The sequence below is a fragment of the Fopius arisanus genome, unplaced genomic scaffold (genome assembly GCF_000806365.1).
Source record: "Fopius arisanus strain USDA-PBARC FA_bdor unplaced genomic scaffold, ASM80636v1 scaffold00135, whole genome shotgun sequence".
NCBI classification, from domain to species: Eukaryota; Metazoa; Arthropoda; class Insecta; order Hymenoptera; family Braconidae; genus Fopius; species Fopius arisanus.
Genome location: NW_011887874.1, coordinates 210,903 through 227,230, shown reverse-complemented (window position 1 = coordinate 227,230; position 16,328 = coordinate 210,903). Strand labels below are relative to the sequence as shown.

At 33.7% G+C, this 16,328-nt stretch overlaps 4 protein-coding genes across 7 annotated transcripts; 2 read left to right on the top strand and 2 right to left on the bottom strand.

The window, feature by feature from the left end:
• Nucleotides 1–63: 63 nt before the first annotated feature.
• On the bottom strand, nt 64–3,298 carry LOC105272075 (telomere length regulation protein TEL2 homolog). Of its 4 annotated transcripts, none has more exons than XM_011313961.1 (3): nt 3,174–3,292; nt 3,041–3,104; nt 64–2,909 (listed from the first exon to the last, which is right to left on the bottom strand). In XM_011313961.1, exons 2-3 carry the CDS (start codon nt 3,080–3,082, stop codon nt 93–95), a joined length of 2,859 nt encoding a protein of 952 aa, XP_011312263.1. In that variant the 5' UTR covers nt 3,083–3,104; nt 3,174–3,292; the 3' UTR covers nt 64–92. The 4 variants fall into 4 exon arrangements, with proteins under 4 accessions (XP_011312263.1, XP_011312264.1, XP_011312266.1 ...); XM_011313962.1 differs by having other exon boundaries at nt 64–2,906; XM_011313964.1 differs by lacking the exon at nt 3,041–3,104 and having other exon boundaries at nt 64–2,906; nt 3,174–3,298.
• Nucleotides 3,299–3,398: 100 nt separating this feature from the next.
• Nucleotides 3,399–3,901, top strand: LOC105272076 (uncharacterized). Its single transcript, XM_011313965.1, has 2 exons — nt 3,399–3,556; nt 3,624–3,901. The coding sequence occupies exons 1-2, from the start codon at nt 3,483–3,485 to the stop codon at nt 3,856–3,858; spliced, it is 309 nt and encodes a 102-aa protein (XP_011312267.1). The 5' UTR covers nt 3,399–3,482; the 3' UTR covers nt 3,859–3,901.
• Nucleotides 3,902–3,939: 38 nt separating this feature from the next.
• Hacl (2-hydroxyacyl-CoA lyase) lies at nt 3,940–7,133 on the bottom strand. The gene is made up of 12 exons (XM_011313966.1): nt 6,643–7,133; nt 6,426–6,567; nt 6,276–6,360; nt 5,986–6,167; nt 5,738–5,914; nt 5,428–5,669; nt 5,153–5,338; nt 5,003–5,078; nt 4,689–4,926; nt 4,505–4,612; nt 4,270–4,393; nt 3,940–4,191 (listed from the first exon to the last, which is right to left on the bottom strand). The coding sequence occupies exons 1-12, from the start codon at nt 6,691–6,693 to the stop codon at nt 4,096–4,098; spliced, it is 1,707 nt and encodes a 568-aa protein (XP_011312268.1). The 5' UTR covers nt 6,694–7,133; the 3' UTR covers nt 3,940–4,095.
• A 1,015-nt stretch (nt 7,134–8,148) lies between these two features.
• Elk (Eag-like K[+] channel) lies at nt 8,149–15,136 on the top strand. The gene is made up of 15 exons (XM_011313958.1): nt 8,149–8,609; nt 8,887–9,000; nt 10,075–10,308; nt 10,395–10,523; nt 10,633–10,760; nt 10,815–11,043; nt 11,112–11,275; nt 11,371–11,584; nt 11,670–11,849; nt 11,949–12,148; nt 12,215–12,464; nt 12,562–12,821; nt 12,900–13,051; nt 13,176–13,338; nt 13,416–15,136. The coding sequence occupies exons 2-15, from the start codon at nt 8,925–8,927 to the stop codon at nt 14,019–14,021; spliced, it is 2,985 nt and encodes a 994-aa protein (XP_011312260.1). The 5' UTR covers nt 8,149–8,609; nt 8,887–8,924; the 3' UTR covers nt 14,022–15,136.
• The last annotated feature ends 1,192 nt before the right edge of the window (nt 15,137–16,328 follow it).

Below are 16,328 nucleotides of genomic sequence, written 5' to 3'. Positions count from 1 at the left end.
GTATGGACGGTGAAGCCGAGGGATGCATTAAGAATTATTAAATGAAAATTTTCAAACTAATAATTGATGAATAATATATCATATTTATTGATTTATACATTACAATGGAATGATGGAAATAAGGAATTAATTAAGCTAATAACATTTCTCGCTGCTGATTTACATTGGGCATGAGGATCTCCTCTCGATGACTCCTCGGACATATCCATTAGCCATATTCTAAGCTCCAGCAACAAATCAAAAATTTCACCGGTAATATGAGACTTTTGCACGGTAACAATAACAGCAGCAATGCACTCTATAATAGAGCATCTCACCATGGCTTGTTCATGAAATCTCATGGTCCAGGCAAATTCTAATATTTCTCTTGCCATTTTAGGTGCAATTATACAATTTTCAGCAGATATCATAATTATAGACAGTGTTTTTATGAAATTCATTAACAATAGATTGCCATGATCTTCAAAATGTTTCGGACTGTGAAAAACATTTTCACCTGAGGTTTGTATTCCATACAAAAGGGGATAAAAAAAATATGATGCTACGTCATTGAACTTATTCAGTGATATCGTCGTTGTTTTTCCTCTTGAATTAAATTCTGATGAGTGAGCAAAAATTTTTGTTTGTAATTGAATTCTTTGGGATATGATATTTCGACTCTCTTCGACTCTTATTAAACTTTGATTATCCAAATGGCTAGATATTTCGAAATCATCATCATATAATGTTTCAATTTTTTTCCCAATTTCCGAATTTAGGAGCAGTGATATTGGTTTGGAAACTAATCGTCTGTTGCATTGGTCCGTGTTATTGATGATTTTGTCTTCATGCTTTTCATTTGCTATGATTTTTGATAATTCACGAGCAGTTTCTGCCAAAACTCTGAGAAAAAATATTCTGTCATTAACCGAGTGACTTCCAATTGGAGCGTGAAATTCTTCACATAAATATTCAGCTGATAATTTGGGATGAATTTTAGTGATTGCTACGCAGGCCCTGAATTTCAACGTATCAAAATTGTCTACATAAGATATTTCTGTCAATTTAGAAAACATTTTTAGTAACTCGAGGGCAAATGATGGATCATCGTTTGAAAGTTGAGATAGTATTAATTTTTCTGAACATTGGAGGGATTCGGAAAAAAGTGTAGGGTCAGCATTATCCGATAAATTGAATAAATTCTCTTTTAACTGTCGAAGATACAGTGGTTGAATATTTTCAAAACTCTTTCGATCGTTTGACATATCGTAAGGAATAAGGTCATCGTCACTATCCAGGCTATTCTCAGTAACATCATTACTTGAATACACCTCATTCTCACTCTCTTTCTCATTAAAATCATTAACATCTTCATGATAACTATCCTTGGGCGTTTTTACAATTTCTCTATCTAGATAAATAGCTTTTGCATTTTTTTCTTCCTTCCAAGTTATTGATGATTTTACCCCCAAATTTGTGATCAATTGTTCAGCTGTGATAGAGGATGAAAAACCGTGGCACTCTTCACATTTCTCGCTCCAAAATTCTTTAATTTTACATACAATAGTCGCACCCGCCTGTGGCATTGAATCATAATCGTATTTCAGTCTTGCTGTACTATCCTCATTTAAATAATTGACAATTAATTCTCCCGTTATCATACCAATCGCTCTGATTTCAACCTGCATATTTTCCAAGTGAGCTGCTACGCCAGAAAACAATAACTCTTGAATAGAATCTTTTTCAAATGGCCTCAATTTCCTACTCAATTTTTTCATCGATAATAATATGATTTTGGTGATATATTCATGATGTTCCAGAGTTGAATGATTTATTGCACTTCTACCTCCCCAAATATCCAAAAGTTTAATAATTGACTCAGTAAGATATTCCTCTGCCCCATTGGAAAATAAACAATTGATCAAATTTATAATTATCTTATCATTATTGAAATAGGAAAAGAATAGCATTTTTTTTGTCAAAATGAATTTCCAATGGTCATGTGCCATTAGACCTTGAAATACTTTCTCAACATCTCGGGGATTTTCAATATTTTCCAACAGCAATATTGTCATGAATGGAATAGCGGCTCTCGTTATATTATCTAGAATATCATGAACCATATAATTTAACGAGTTTTCATCCTCCAAACACCACGAAATCATAATCTTGATTAGATCCGAAAAATTTTTAGCTCCAAAATTTAAAAAACCTTTACTGATCAAGGAAGAAATTATTCTCAAGTCCAGAACAGTGGGATGTGTATTTAATTCTTCATGTAGATAGAGCATCGCACGGACTATTTGAAATGAAATAATTGTTGAGTAATTATTGATTGAGAATGTTTCTGGCACTTGATCCTTCATTTTATTGGCAACTTTCGATGGCAAAGAAATTAATATTTGAATATAGTCTTGACGACTTTTCTCGTATTCCTCTTGTTCCCATTTACTCACATTTCTCATTTCACAGGCAGAAATTATGGAAGACGATAAAGCCTCACTTTTTAATACTTTATCAAGAATAGAATTGTAGAATTTCATGGATTCTTCATTTGTCGATTGTTTGAAATATTCACTGATTGATATCAAGAGCTCATGGAGCATAAAAAAATTAGAACCTGTGACTATTAGCAAATTTTCCACACAACTAATCATATTGTCCGTCAAAAGACCGAAATTGTCATTAAACGTTGAAAGAAAAGTCCTGATGATCTTTCCGTATAGCAATTCATTAATATTCCCTTCATTTTCATCTTCTGTATTGCTTTTTCGACTAATTGATTTTGGCAGAAATTTGGTATATTGGCCAATGTCAATTTCGAGTACTTCTAGTATTTCTTGTCTATTCACTGAGTTCAGTGAAGTCAGAGTAATCAAGAGTTGCTTGCCTGCCTCCTCCATTTGTTTTCCCTCAACACTTGCACTCTTCTGAAATAATTATTCGTAGAGTAATAAATATTACATTCCTATAAAGCTACTTGAATTCTGTCTGGGCAAGATATATAAATTTATGGATTCTATGGAATACTCTCAGATTTATCTCAGAATTCATTGCTTACGTAATTGTTGTCCAGATTAATTATAACCTTTATTTCCTCCATAATACGAGTAATTATCCAGTGGCTTTGGACGATAATTATTATTCAATGGACAGCTTAAACATTATTTTCTTAATTTAAACAATTAACTCACCTTCAACGAATGCATTGTTTACATTATCTTTAATAATTTTAGCAGAGATTATCGAAGATTATAAGGAAGATTGCTAGGGTTTATGGAAAGGCTTTAACAAGGGATTCCATTGCGGCGGCTACGGAAGTAAGCCTACAGCCTGTATCTGTAAGTAAAACAGGTCGTGAGCCCGAGAATGTCGATAATTCAAGGAGGCCTCATATATATATATATATATATATAGAATATAGCCCAAAATTCTGAGAGTATATGAGAGTATATGAAATTATTGGTAAAGAAGCAAAGTTGCAAATGCAGACTTGAAAAACCATGTCTCAATCGGAAGACGTGAAAATTCAAATTCAGAAAATTTTGATAAGCATTAACGATATCACCGAAAAAATGTAAGTCTCATTATTAATCAATGTCTTTTAATTTTGGAGGTTAAGGCGCAATTTGTTTATTTTAAAGAAAGCAAGAAATGGGAATGATAAATGAAATGGTGAAAGCTAAAGGACACCTAACACTCACAATTGATGAAGCGAATGATATGTTAGCCAAAATCGCCAAGAAACGAGTAAGCAATCCTACTGGTCAACTTCTGGATACACAATATATACATGATGAATTTGACAGTCTCAATGCATTCGATCCCATTACAATGGATTTGATTACACAGAAACTTATGGCAATTATGGATACGTAGGGGAATCCCTTTTTTTTTTGTTATTTTAAAAAATAAGGATATACCAATAATAACAACAACAACAACAAAAACCAATAATGATAATAGTAATAATAATAATAATAATTTTCAGTATTTCTACGAAAATGTATACACAGACTACAAATTATTTATTATTCATTTCAAGTCTAAGTTGAATTTGTGTAAAATGAAGTTGTAATATATTCCGACAATACACTTTTTACTCGTTTTTGGAATTCATAGCTTCGATTCAGTTAACCAACTGAATTTTTGCTCCTTACGCTCGGCGGATGGATTTATCACAATGTTGATCAAACTTGGTGCGTCGTATGTCTAGAATTAGAGAATTAAATAATGGAATGACCGGATTTTTTTTTTATCGATGGAAATGCCAATTTGATCTATAAATACCTCAAGAGAAATTTTAATGGCGTTTTGAATGTGGTGAACGGTCTCACAGTAATGGCCTTGTCTTCCGAACATTTCCATCATTTTTTCATAACGGGTCCCAGAGGTTAACAACTGAGGAGACACTCTGTCGAAAGATTAATTTGATTCTCGTAATGAGGAATGGACAAATTTAGATATATAAATCAAAGCCAATATTGAAATATTATGTTAATATTTAATGGCAAACTCAACTTACACTTTAGTCGGCTCTCCAGAATTCTGAATTTGTTTGAATGTTTCTTTGTCTGTTCCACCATATATTCCATTATTATTGAAAATAATAATAATTATAGCCAGTTTATATCTATGAAGTGTAGAAAATAATAATGATTGACGGTAGTTGAAAAATGGGGGACAATGGGTTATATTGAGATTTTTACCTGAACATTGTTTCGATTTCCATTGCTGAAAATCCAAAAGCACTGTCACCTTCGACGCAAATAACTCTTTTTTTTGAAGTTACATCTTTGTAATAAAGAGCCGCAGCAATGGCATATCCCAAGCCCACTCCCATTGTTCCAAAAGTCCCTGCATCCAATCTATGACGTGGCTTTGAATTGAGAAGGATACTTCGGCTAATATCCATTGTATTTGCACCCTCAGAGCAAATTATACAATCTAAACCAAAACAAAGAAAGCCATTAATTGATAATATCATTATCAATTATAAATAGATGCATTTATAGAATTTCACCTTTGGGAATAAATTGTTGAATACATTTGAATGCTGCGTAATAACTTAAAGGAACAGAAATATCATCTGACATCCTCTGAAATAGTAAGTAATCAAGGATTAATCAAGGATTACTTTTCAATTGTGAATATAATAATATTTAATGATTACTTGAATTCTTTGTTTATTCTTTTGTCCATCAGTTAATAATTGTATCCACCATTTATCCGTCTTGTTTACATGATAATGTTGTTTCTTTAGGGAGTCTGTTAATAAACTGACACTTGGAATTAAATCGGCTTGAATGGCGATGGTTGAAACGACTGAATTGTGCAATTCCTCAGGACAAATGTCAATCTATTGATTTTTAAAATGTTTTAATTCTGCTAAGAGCATAGGATAATAATTGCCATATTTCAATTCAATGGATTTTATCTCACACAGACCTGAATTATTTTTACATGATTCTGAAAGCGTGGAGCACGTCCAAAATGCAACATCCAATTCAATCTGGCACCGAGGAGAAGAATAACATCAGCGTGAAGCAATGCCGATGTTCGTGAACTTGCAACTGAATTTTCATTATAATCCGAAACGACGCCTTTACCCATTGGTGTAGGAAGAAATGGCAACCCCGTTGAATTGATTAAGTCCGTTATTTCACACTCAGCTTGAGCATAAGCAGCTCCTGGATGAATAACCAATAACTGACAATATTTCCACTAATCGTATTATTATATTGTAATATAAACAAACCTTTGCCAATGATGACTAATGGTCTTTTCGCATTGAAAATCAAAGTAGCAGCCTCATTAATTAGATTGGGCTGTGGAAAAAGAAGGGGGGGTGGTGGACAAGGTAAAACTTTTACTACCGCATCTTCAGATACTTGTGATCGTAAAAGAGTCGCCGGAAGATCTAAATATGCCGCCCCTGACAATTCATTGAACGTTTTAAAATGATTAACATCGAAATGATGGTATTGTTGGCACTTTAATGGATACCTGGCCGGCCATACGTTGCAAGTCTAACAGCCTTTTCAACATGTAATGGAATTAATGCTGCTGATGGAGGTCTTGCAGCATATTTGCAGTGTAGTCGGCATGCCTCAACTTGTGGATATTCTTGAAAACCACCAATGCCTTCGTGATCCTCTGGACAAGATCCTCCAAGGACAATTACCGGCCTAATTTTTAATCCCAAAAATTAATATGATAAAGCAAGTGAAATATTATCCTTGGCAGGCGTTACAAGCTCCAAGTTCCTCTCAACTTGACATATAAACTTCATTTACCAACAATTAACTTGAGCATTTGCCATTCCGCCTACTGCGTTCAGTACTCCTGGTCCAGATACACATAGAACCACCGCTGGTTTCTCTATTTCATTAGAAAATGTTCATTTTTATCAACATATGACAATGCTTCTAAAATGTATAACTCACTTGTTAAATATCCATAAGCTTGAGCTGCGTAGCACGCCGCTTGTTCATTCCTAAAGCCCAAATATTGAATGCCAATACCTTGCAACATTAACGCTAATTCGATAACCGGATGTCCCATAATACCAAACACATTCTTTATTCCCTGAGTGACAATGTAAAATTTCAACAATATATTATGCATTACAATGTTTCGAGTTACATATTAAATATAATTCACCTGATCTCTCAGAGCCTCAGCTAGAATCAAATTACCATCTTTCATCGACATATTAATTTTTTTAATTTTATGTTTTATTTTATGATGCTTTATTGAACGAAAATCACACTGAGCTATCACTTGTGAGTACAACTCTTATATATCCAACCTCAACAGACATCCACCACATTGAGTCTAGTGCTCTTTGCACCGTCATTGGTTATATATTATATCCTTATTATTATATTTTAAAAATCCATTAAACCTGACCTTTGAACTCTTTTACCCTGTCAATTTTCATGCAGGAAAACATTTATGTCTGCATTATATTTTATTTGTTCATTTGAAATTTTTCAAAAAGGCATTTTCCGATATGTCAGAAATTAAAAAAAAAAAAAAACACAAAGATCTCTGAATAAAAAAAAACTTGTTGACATTTTTCGAATTCTCATGTGACGTCTGGTTTTTCACACAACACATACCTTTCCAACCCGACCGGATGTTCGTTGTTCATGCGTTTTCTACGCCATCTGGCCGATTTTCAAATGCAACCGGACTGTAAATATGCATGTAATTCTTTATTTTTCCACATTTTACTATACTGAATTCATTACTGGCTAATCACACTGAAAATACAGCAAAGACAGCAATACAAAAGGCTCTATCAATTAGTCTTTAGCTTAACTGTAGCTTTCTATGTTTGCCCCTTGGAAAGAAAGAGACGGGGGTGCAGATCAATAAGTCGTCCACCTCAAGCGGTATTTTTTTGCATGTATGTACATATATTGTGTTCACGAAAGGTTTAGCATCGCGATTATTACACAGAACACGACATCAGCAATGCGGCAATCATTTGCATTAATTATATTAGTGTACATCGTACACAGTCATTATCATCCTATCAAAACGAGGCACGAGGAAAACATATCCACACTTTATAATATCTCCGAAAAATTGTACTTGTACCCACAAATTATACTTATTTATACCATACCATGGAACATGTGGTATGCATATATTCATTTATATGCATTTTTCAAAGTAGCCTCATTCTCAAAATTGCAATATTTATATGTATTGATCTATTGCATTAACAATTTTTTTCTCCATAAAATAAATTAACATTACTGGTAACATTTTGTTTTACATTAGAGTACAATTGAGTAAAAAAAAAATGGTTATCCCGATCTGTGGTATTGATTAAACAAAGTTTGAGCATCATCGCGAACAGGAGAATTAGCTTTTGCGAACATTCGGCTAAACCCATTGAGAATAAGCTCACAATATCTTATTTAAATCATTATGTGCAACCATTTTAAATGGTAATGCCAAGATTGTGAATGAATAAGTTGATTGATGATTTGGGGATACTGCTCTCATGATTTCATCAACAGCCCTTAAAGAAAACGCGGAGACAGGGCTATCTACCTATATCTTGGTTGGTTCCAACTTTGTGATCGTCAGTGTCGGGTGAATCTACACTAAAGCAAACGTAAAATATTGCGCATGCGATTGAAATGGAATAGCGATTGTACGTAGCGATAGTGATAGTGATAGTGATAGTGATAGTGGTAGGTAGTTTGGATGTTTAGTAGAATTTTGCCACATGTTGCGCCTGAGTAGATGGGCGCAAGTCCGCTCGCCAGGACAGAGAGCCCGGGCCATCACACCAGTAGATCAGGGAGAAGACAACCTCTCGTTCCGCACTCAAAATCCCTTTTTTCCTCATCTCCTCTTATCACCCTTTTCAATACCGATATTTTCACATTGATTCTCTGTGCGTTAGCTAATAAATTAACCAATTTCTCATGTTTCATTTTTTTTCTTTTTCTTTTTTAACGGCTTTACTCGAGATTTACTCATTTATGGCATGGCACAAATAACTCTAGGCCAATTGTTTACAGTGTTTACAGTGTTTCAGTGAATTTTCCTCTGAATAATTGAAATGTCTCTTAATTATGCACAAATAGAGAAAATTCATTGATGAGGTGAGTTTAGTATTTTTTCATTTAGCACTATTTCCAATCGAAAATTAACTATATTATTTAGCCATAAAAGATAATAAGATAATCACTGTAAAAAGTGTAGGATTTTTAAAAAATTTAACTTGATAATTTATGTGATAAAGAGCGGTGATTGGTTAAGCTTCCTTAGTCTGATAAAGCCCTGTAAATAAGCTATTTGATGGCCAGGATGGCCAGAAATTAAAGGAGAAGAAGTAATTTCAATACAATATGTGTTATCATGTTATGTTATGGGACACAGCTAAATCGAGCGGAGAAAAGCTCGCCAGGAGGGACTCGATGCCGGCAAGGAAGGGTTTATTGGCCCCCCAAAATACTTTCTTAGATACAATTGCAACGAGATTCGATGGAACACGTGAGTTATAATATATACCTCTCTTTTCGAAAAAAAAAACTTGATCATTTACACGTGCATCAAGCGCAACACTACAGAGCGGCTTTTTTTCTCAAGTGATAAGGGGACAATAATAATGAAAAAATTATCACTCTACAGTGGCAAATTGGAGTTTAATTTAAGCATCTTTTCACAGCCCTCATCGATCGAAATGGAAATCAGGTCGACTCGAAAACCGAATAGAGAATGACCGTGTTATACTTGCGACTTTATTTTTCTTCTTTTATTTCCAATAAAATTATTCATAATAAAACATGTTATTCTTAACACCAATATTCACATGTATTTTTTAATGCATTATCATAGTTAATTGGAATAAACTTGATTGGAATATTTTTTCGCTTTATGAGGCTCAAACGCTTTTCATGTTCCGTCACATGTCTGACCACTTCTGCCTTTACCTACTTGACCTGGCATGGAATATTACAGGAATACACCATGCCATTCTCATCGGTTATATATAGACTAAACTATGTATTTATCCTTTTTTTTTTCTTTTTTTCTTTTTTTCTTTTTTTTCTTTTTCTTTTGTCATTGTATTCATTATATTAAACATATCCTTATTAAAATAAAAAACTCTGTAATAATTGGCTAGACAGAGAAATTTCGTAAAAATGAGGGAAATGTCATTTATTATATAGATATATGGTAAGTGCATTGACCCTTGGGGTTGCCGTGATTCCTTTGACCTCAATCTCATCAATTTCAACTGGATTTAACATATGAGAGGAAAAAAGGTATAGTAGCTTCTTGCTCCATTTACCTAAAATAATTGAAAAATTTTCGTGGCAAATTGGGTGTGCGAAGTGAGTATGAAGATGATGGGGTGATGATATTGAGTGATGAGAGAGCTAATTCACCATCCAAGCATGATACATGATTAAAAGACAAGGTCACCACCATATGGTTGATAATTCCACACCGTGGTGTAAATTTTGTCCCCTTGACAATAAGCTGTTAAGCTCGTACTGAGCTCACATATATGCTTTAGTAATGGTAATAATATTGATTAGTAATTTTTGGGATAACTTTCAGATAGCAATTTCGTACTGGGTAATGCTCAAGTAATAAAGACCTACCCAATCGTATATTGTTCTGATGGATTCTGCGAGTTGACAAAATATCCACGAGCGCAGATAATGCAAAAGGGTTGCGCTTGTAAATTTCTATATGGTCCCGAAACCAAAGAAGATAATAAAACGTTAATATGGAAAAGTCTTGAGAGCAAGACGGAATTGAAACTCGAGGTGGTATTTTATAAGAAAGATGGTATGTCAATATTAATGATTAATTTCAAAAAATTTTCACGAAAATCCATCACCAAAAATTATAATTTGTTAAATTTTTCAATGTAGGTGAAAAGTTCAACTGTCTGCTAGACATTGTTCCAATAAAAAATGAAAAAGGAGATGTTGTACTATTTCTGGCATCTCACAAAGACATCACAGATACGAAAATTTTTCCGCGCCGTGACTCTGATGATGGTGAATACAAATGGCCAAAGATTTTTTTTCCCACTCTTTTATCCAATTAAATTTAGGTAGTAAGTAGGTGAAAATTTGGATTGATAATTCATTGAAACGGCCCAATTAGATGGAAATAACGATGTCGATCCAGAAGCGCCATCAGCAGAGTATGGCCGCAGACGACGAAGCCGTGCTGTTTTGTATACATTATCCGGCCATTATAAACAAGATAAACATAAAATCAATATCAACAAGGTAAATGGAATAAGATAACAAGTTATTCGGCAAATATATTTAATGTTACTTCAGCAATTACTTCACTCACCTGCTGCTCCTTTACCCGAGTACAAAACTTCCGCTGCCGAGAGATCTCATGCCATTTTGAGCCACTATGGAGGATTTAAATCTTGTTGGGATTGGTTGATACTTGTTGCAACGTTTTACGTTGCTGTTATTGTACCATACAATGCAAGTTTCGTTAATATTGGTAGACCCTTCATGATTAGTGATGTTATTGTCGAAGTGCTCTTTATATTTGGTAAGATTTCAACAATAATAACGCCATATGAATTTTTTCATTGTAAATTTTGTTTTTATTTTTTCCAGATATTGTCCTGAATTTCCGAACTACATATGTTAGTAGAAAGGGAAAATTAGTAATAAATGGAAAAAAAATAGCTGTAAATTATTTGAAAGGATGGTTCCTCATTGATCTTGTTGCGGCTTTACCATTTGATGTGCTATATGCCGCTGATGTTTATAGTGGCGAGGCCAGTACCTATACCATTTATCAGTTACCGCACTTCATATTTAATAGATGCTTTAATAGTTCACCTTATTTTAAATAATTGATTGATTGTTACAGGAACCAGGTCATGGTCACATTCACCTCATAAAACTAACAAGACTCCTTCGATTAGCCAGATTGCTGCAAAAAATGGACCGATACTCACAGTATAGTGCTATGATATTAACACTACTTATGTTATCTTTTACATTGTTAGCCCATTGGCTTGCATGCATATGGTACGTTATTGCGGAAAAAGAAAAATTGAAAAAAGATAAAGATTGGAATTTAGGTGAGCCATTATGATTTTTTTACTACTACTTTAATACCTTTACATTATACTTATATATTGAAGTATAAAAAAAAAAAAAATTTAGGATGGATTCATACACTGGCGGAACGCCTTCACATCGATGTACAAAATGTATCCCACACCGACAGCTATGTAACAGCCCTATATTTTACATGCAGCAGTTTGACATCTGTAGGATTTGGCAATGTTTCCGCTAATACTACGTATGAAAAAATTTTCTCCATTTGTACCATGCTTGTAGGAGGTGATTATTAATGATTATATACAATACAATACAATACAATACAATAATTAATGACAATAGATTATTGAAATAAATTTATTTTTTTGTTTTTCCATTAAGCTCTAATGCATGCTGTGGTATTTGGCAATGTAACCGCTATAATTCAGCGTATGTATTCAAGGCGATCTCTTTATCATACAAAATGGAGGGACCTCAAAGATTTCCTTACTTTACACCAAATACCAGAAAAACTTAAGCAAAGAATGCAAGATTATTTTCAAACAACATGGTCATTGAACCATGGTATTGATATTCATGAGGTAGGTCAGTGGAATGCTCATAATTGATATACATTGTCTCATATGGTGTGATATTATTTTAATTAGACTCTGAAGGAATTCCCAGAGGAATTACGGGGTGATGTATGTATGCACTTACACAGAGAAATATTGAGTTTACCAATATTTGAGGGTGCATCACAAGGATGTTTGAAATTGCTATCACATCATATACGAAGTAATTTTTGTGCACCAGAAGAGTATTTAATACGTAAGGGAGATGCATTGTCATACATATACTATTTATGCAATGGTTCTATGGAAGTTGTCCAAAATAGTATGGTAGTAGCCATATTGGGTAGGATAATATTACTTTATTATTATTCGTTCACTTTATTCATTGACGTTTCACAACAACAATCGATATATATATATTATGGTTCATTAAAAATTAGGAAAAGGTGACCTTGTGGGCTGTGATATAAGTGTGCATCTTCAACATGGAAATAATGGAAGTGGTTTAGTTGGTTCTGGAGGTGACGTTATTGTTAAATCGAGCTGTGATGTTAAAGCACTGACCTATTGTTATTTAAAATGCATAAATATTCAGGGTCTCGTTGATGTATTGAGACTTTATCCGGAGTATCAGCAGCAATTCGCACATGATATCGTTCACGATCTTACCCATAATTTACGAGAAGGTTACGAGGCGGAGGTAATGACTGTGAAAGATTTTTTTTTTTTGTTTTTTTTTTGTTCTGCTTTTCAATCGCTAATGATTTTCCCATTTTAGGAAGAGCCAGATATGAATGGAATTCAATCGCAAACCCTACCCTCAATCAGTGAAGATGATGAAAACGTTCCAGATGACGGCGAAACTTCTCCACTTTCGCCAGCCAATAGATCACCTCTTCACACAGTGAGCCCCAGACACGCCAAATTCAGGTGATAATATATTCATTCATTGTTAAATCATTTTTTTTTTTACATATGTTGAAACAAATAGGATAAATTATTCATTTTCACTCAATTTTCAATAAAATGAATGAATTAATATTGATTGATTAAGGTCTGATATTCGAGATAGGCGAATGGTAAGAAGTGGATTAAGAAATCGAATGCAAATGTTAGGACAAGAATCAGTGGAAAATTATAATCGTGGAACAATGGAAAGGATAGAGGCATCTCAAGTTTCTGCAGTTCATGAGGATGTCGTTACTCTCAGTTACGAAGTGAGTTTAAGGACACATGATGAATAATTAAAATAATAATAATAATTTCTTATTATTTTGAAATTATCAAATTTCAGATGAGAAATGCAATTCAAGCGCTTCAAGTTTTGGTTCGTTCACCTCACAGTAATCCTAATTTGCCTACACCAGCGGGACATGGTGGATCGAACGATCGACTTCTCGCCAGAAGTTCATCTCATTTACCTGACGGTCTTTGTTGGGAGTCTCCGGCTCGTCTAATCGATGTCAGTACACAAACTGATTGGCCAATTAACATTCTAGATGAGTGGATACGGGAAAACTCTCACAGAGTTCTCCAGATTCTTGGCCTTGATTCACAACTTGTCACTTTCAATCGAACGGCATCTCCGACATCGTCTCCCTCTTCGCCACCACCGCCTCCTTATGAGCCTCTCTCTCCATCACGATCCCCTATTGAAGAAGCTAAATTCTCTCACTCTCATTCTGAACAATTCAATAATCATCGCTTGAAAATTTCTAAAATTTCCAAAATTTCCAAAACTTATTGTACTTCAAAAAATTATTGGGAAACTGTCAATGAGCTACCGCATCGATTTAGTGCGGGTGATGCTGACAATTCATCCTCATGGTATCGCGCACTACATAATATGGAGTATCTACCAAGATCACGATCTCTCAAATTCGATCCCTTTGACAGTTGAGCATCAAAATCATAGTAACTATTAAAATTCTGCCATTATTTTTTCTGCAAGGAGGTGAAAAATGACAAATTAACATTTTTATACAGAAATTCTGTATTTATCTCCCTATTAGGCAATTTAACGGCAAAATTTGACGTATAATGTAATTGTTCCCAAAGGCCTAGTCTTGTGGCACTGCGTATGAACGTCTTTCAACGTTGGTGAAATTCCACAGACATTGAAATTATTCTCATTCCTTCCCACTATTGTTCATAAGGATAAATTAAAAATAGAAAAAGAAAAAAAAAACAAAACAAATCCAAAATGCCCGTACAATCTCGCTATTGCACAGTGACACTAAAAAATAATTTTTAATATAATTTTCATAATAATTGCATAATACTGCCCTATTTACTTTTTTATGAATATATTTACACGTATATCGTGTTTACATGTCTTTTTCATACATATCATATGATTCTACTATTTAATGTGATACGTTACATTGGATACAACACATCTCCTCTCATTGAAACGCTAGAAAACATGATAATTAACAATCGTAAAAGATCGTCAATGCAAGTATTTACAAGTCTATTATATTTATTCACTTTCTTCAAAATGTGCGCTTATTATTAGAGTCACATTAAATAAAACATGAAATCCATGGCATTGCACCTGGGAGTATACGATTACGTTTGAAATTTTCAAGTGCAATTCGAAAAATATGAAAAATATGGAAAATATGAAAAATAATTAATGCCATGTTTTCATATAAAAGATTAACGCTTAGTATATATTTTTGTTATACTTTTCTCATATTATGCAACTTGGCGGTGTACCTTACGCGGCTTCAATATCGATAAAAAAATTCTATTTTTTTTTTCAGCATTCATTACCATCCAAAATTATGGTTGGAGAAGTGAATAAATTTATCGTCTTTTATAATTGTTATATCTTTTAACTAATGGAACATATCCAATAATGTCAATCAAGTAAAAAAAAATATTGTACAAAAGAGCTGTAAGCATTGCATTGTAATCTCACCATATAAGTAACAAACTCAAGAAAGATAATACACATAAGACGATGATGATGATTCTTTAGTAAAAAAAAAAGCATGGACTGGGAAGTGTCATGGCTCTAGTATTATAATAAAAAAAAAGAAAACATTTCATCTGTTTAATATTTGTAAAAAATATAGTACTACGAATGGTAGAAACCAAAGAGGCTTGACTAAAGTAGAGGCTCAGTTCGGGGGGTTTGAGTGACCCCAGCGGCATCGTAGTACTTCACCCCAAGAGAGGGAGGGCGCAACACGCAATGGCGGGGTCTTTTTTTTATTAACCAAGTTTTTATTGCAATGCTGGGGTGTCCATCAAGTCGACGGGGTGAATTTTATTTTCTGCTGTACGAATGCTTTTTGTTTTTCATTTGTTTAACTGAAATTTAGCCGACTGTAGCTGGTACGGAAGGGGTAAACCACATCTTGTGGAATTTCAATGGAAAAAATTATTCAATGTATTGAATATATACCACTAATGAATTTATAATTTTAAATTAGCACGTTGTCCTAGTGGTAACGTGCTCGACTGGCACACCAGCGGCCCGGGTTCAATCCCGGCATTATTCATTTTTTTTTTCATTTAAATAATTCCAATTTTTTTTTTGTTAATGGCAAATCAATCGAAATATTGTTTAAAAACTGAATATTTGATAATCGAGAAGATATGCAGTGAAATTGAACAATTTGACATTTTTAAAAACGAAATTTTTGCAATATATATACTACTAATGAAATTTTATTATTGCAATAGCGCGTTGTCCTAGCGGTAACGTGCTTGCCTACCACGCCGACGGCCCGGGTTCGATCCCGCCGTCATTCATTTTTTTTTTTGCAAAATATAATACTTAAAACTCGAATAGATATCCAGTGAAATGGAAAAATTCGAAATTTTTGAAAAAGTATCAGGAGAACATGAACACCGAGGAGCTATTCACTGAAATTTTCACTGGAAGTGAAAAATTCGAAATTTTAGAAAAAGTATCAGGATAACATGAACATGAAGGAGTTATTCACTGAAATTTTCACTGAAAGTGAAAAATTCGAAATTTTAGAAAAAGTATCAGGGTAACATGACCATCAAGGAGCTATTCACTGAAATTTTCACTGAAAGTGAAAAATTCGAAATTTTTGTAAAAGTATCAGGGGAACATGACAATCGAGGAGCTCTTCACTGAAATTTTCACTGAAAGTGAAAAATTCGAAATTTTTGTAAAGTATCAGGAGAACATGACCATCGAGGAGCTATTCACTGAAATTTTCAC

Coding starts and splice junctions, on each gene's coding strand:
- Hacl (XM_011313966.1), bottom strand. CDS start 6,693: ATGTCGATGAAAGATGGTAATTTGATTCTAGCTGAGGCTCTGAGAGAT. Junction 6,168..6,275: donor AATGCTCAAGTTAATTGTTG/GTAAATGAAGTT, acceptor ATTAAAAATTAG/GCCGGTAATTGTCCTTGGAG. Junction 5,339..5,427: donor ATCATGTAAAAATAATTCAG/GTCTGTGTGAGA, acceptor AAAAATCAATAG/ATTGACATTTGTCCTGAGGA.
- LOC105272076 (XM_011313965.1), top strand. CDS start 3,483: ATGTCTCAATCGGAAGACGTGAAAATTCAAATTCAGAAAATTTTGATA. Junction 3,557..3,623: donor AACGATATCACCGAAAAAAT/GTAAGTCTCATT, acceptor TTTATTTTAAAG/AAAGCAAGAAATGGGAATGA.
- LOC105272075 (XM_011313961.1), bottom strand. CDS start 3,082: ATGGAGGAAATAAAGGTTATAATTAATCTGGACAACAATTAC. Junction 2,910..3,040: donor TTAATCTGGACAACAATTAC/GTAAGCAATGAA, acceptor TAATTATTTCAG/AAGAGTGCAAGTGTTGAGGG.
- Elk (XM_011313958.1), top strand. CDS start 8,925: ATGCCGGCAAGGAAGGGTTTATTGGCCCCCCAAAATACTTTCTTAGAT. Junction 11,044..11,111: donor CGAAGTGCTCTTTATATTTG/GTAAGATTTCAA, acceptor TATTTTTTCCAG/ATATTGTCCTGAATTTCCGA. Junction 12,465..12,561: donor TATGGTAGTAGCCATATTGG/GTAGGATAATAT, acceptor ATTAAAAATTAG/GAAAAGGTGACCTTGTGGGC.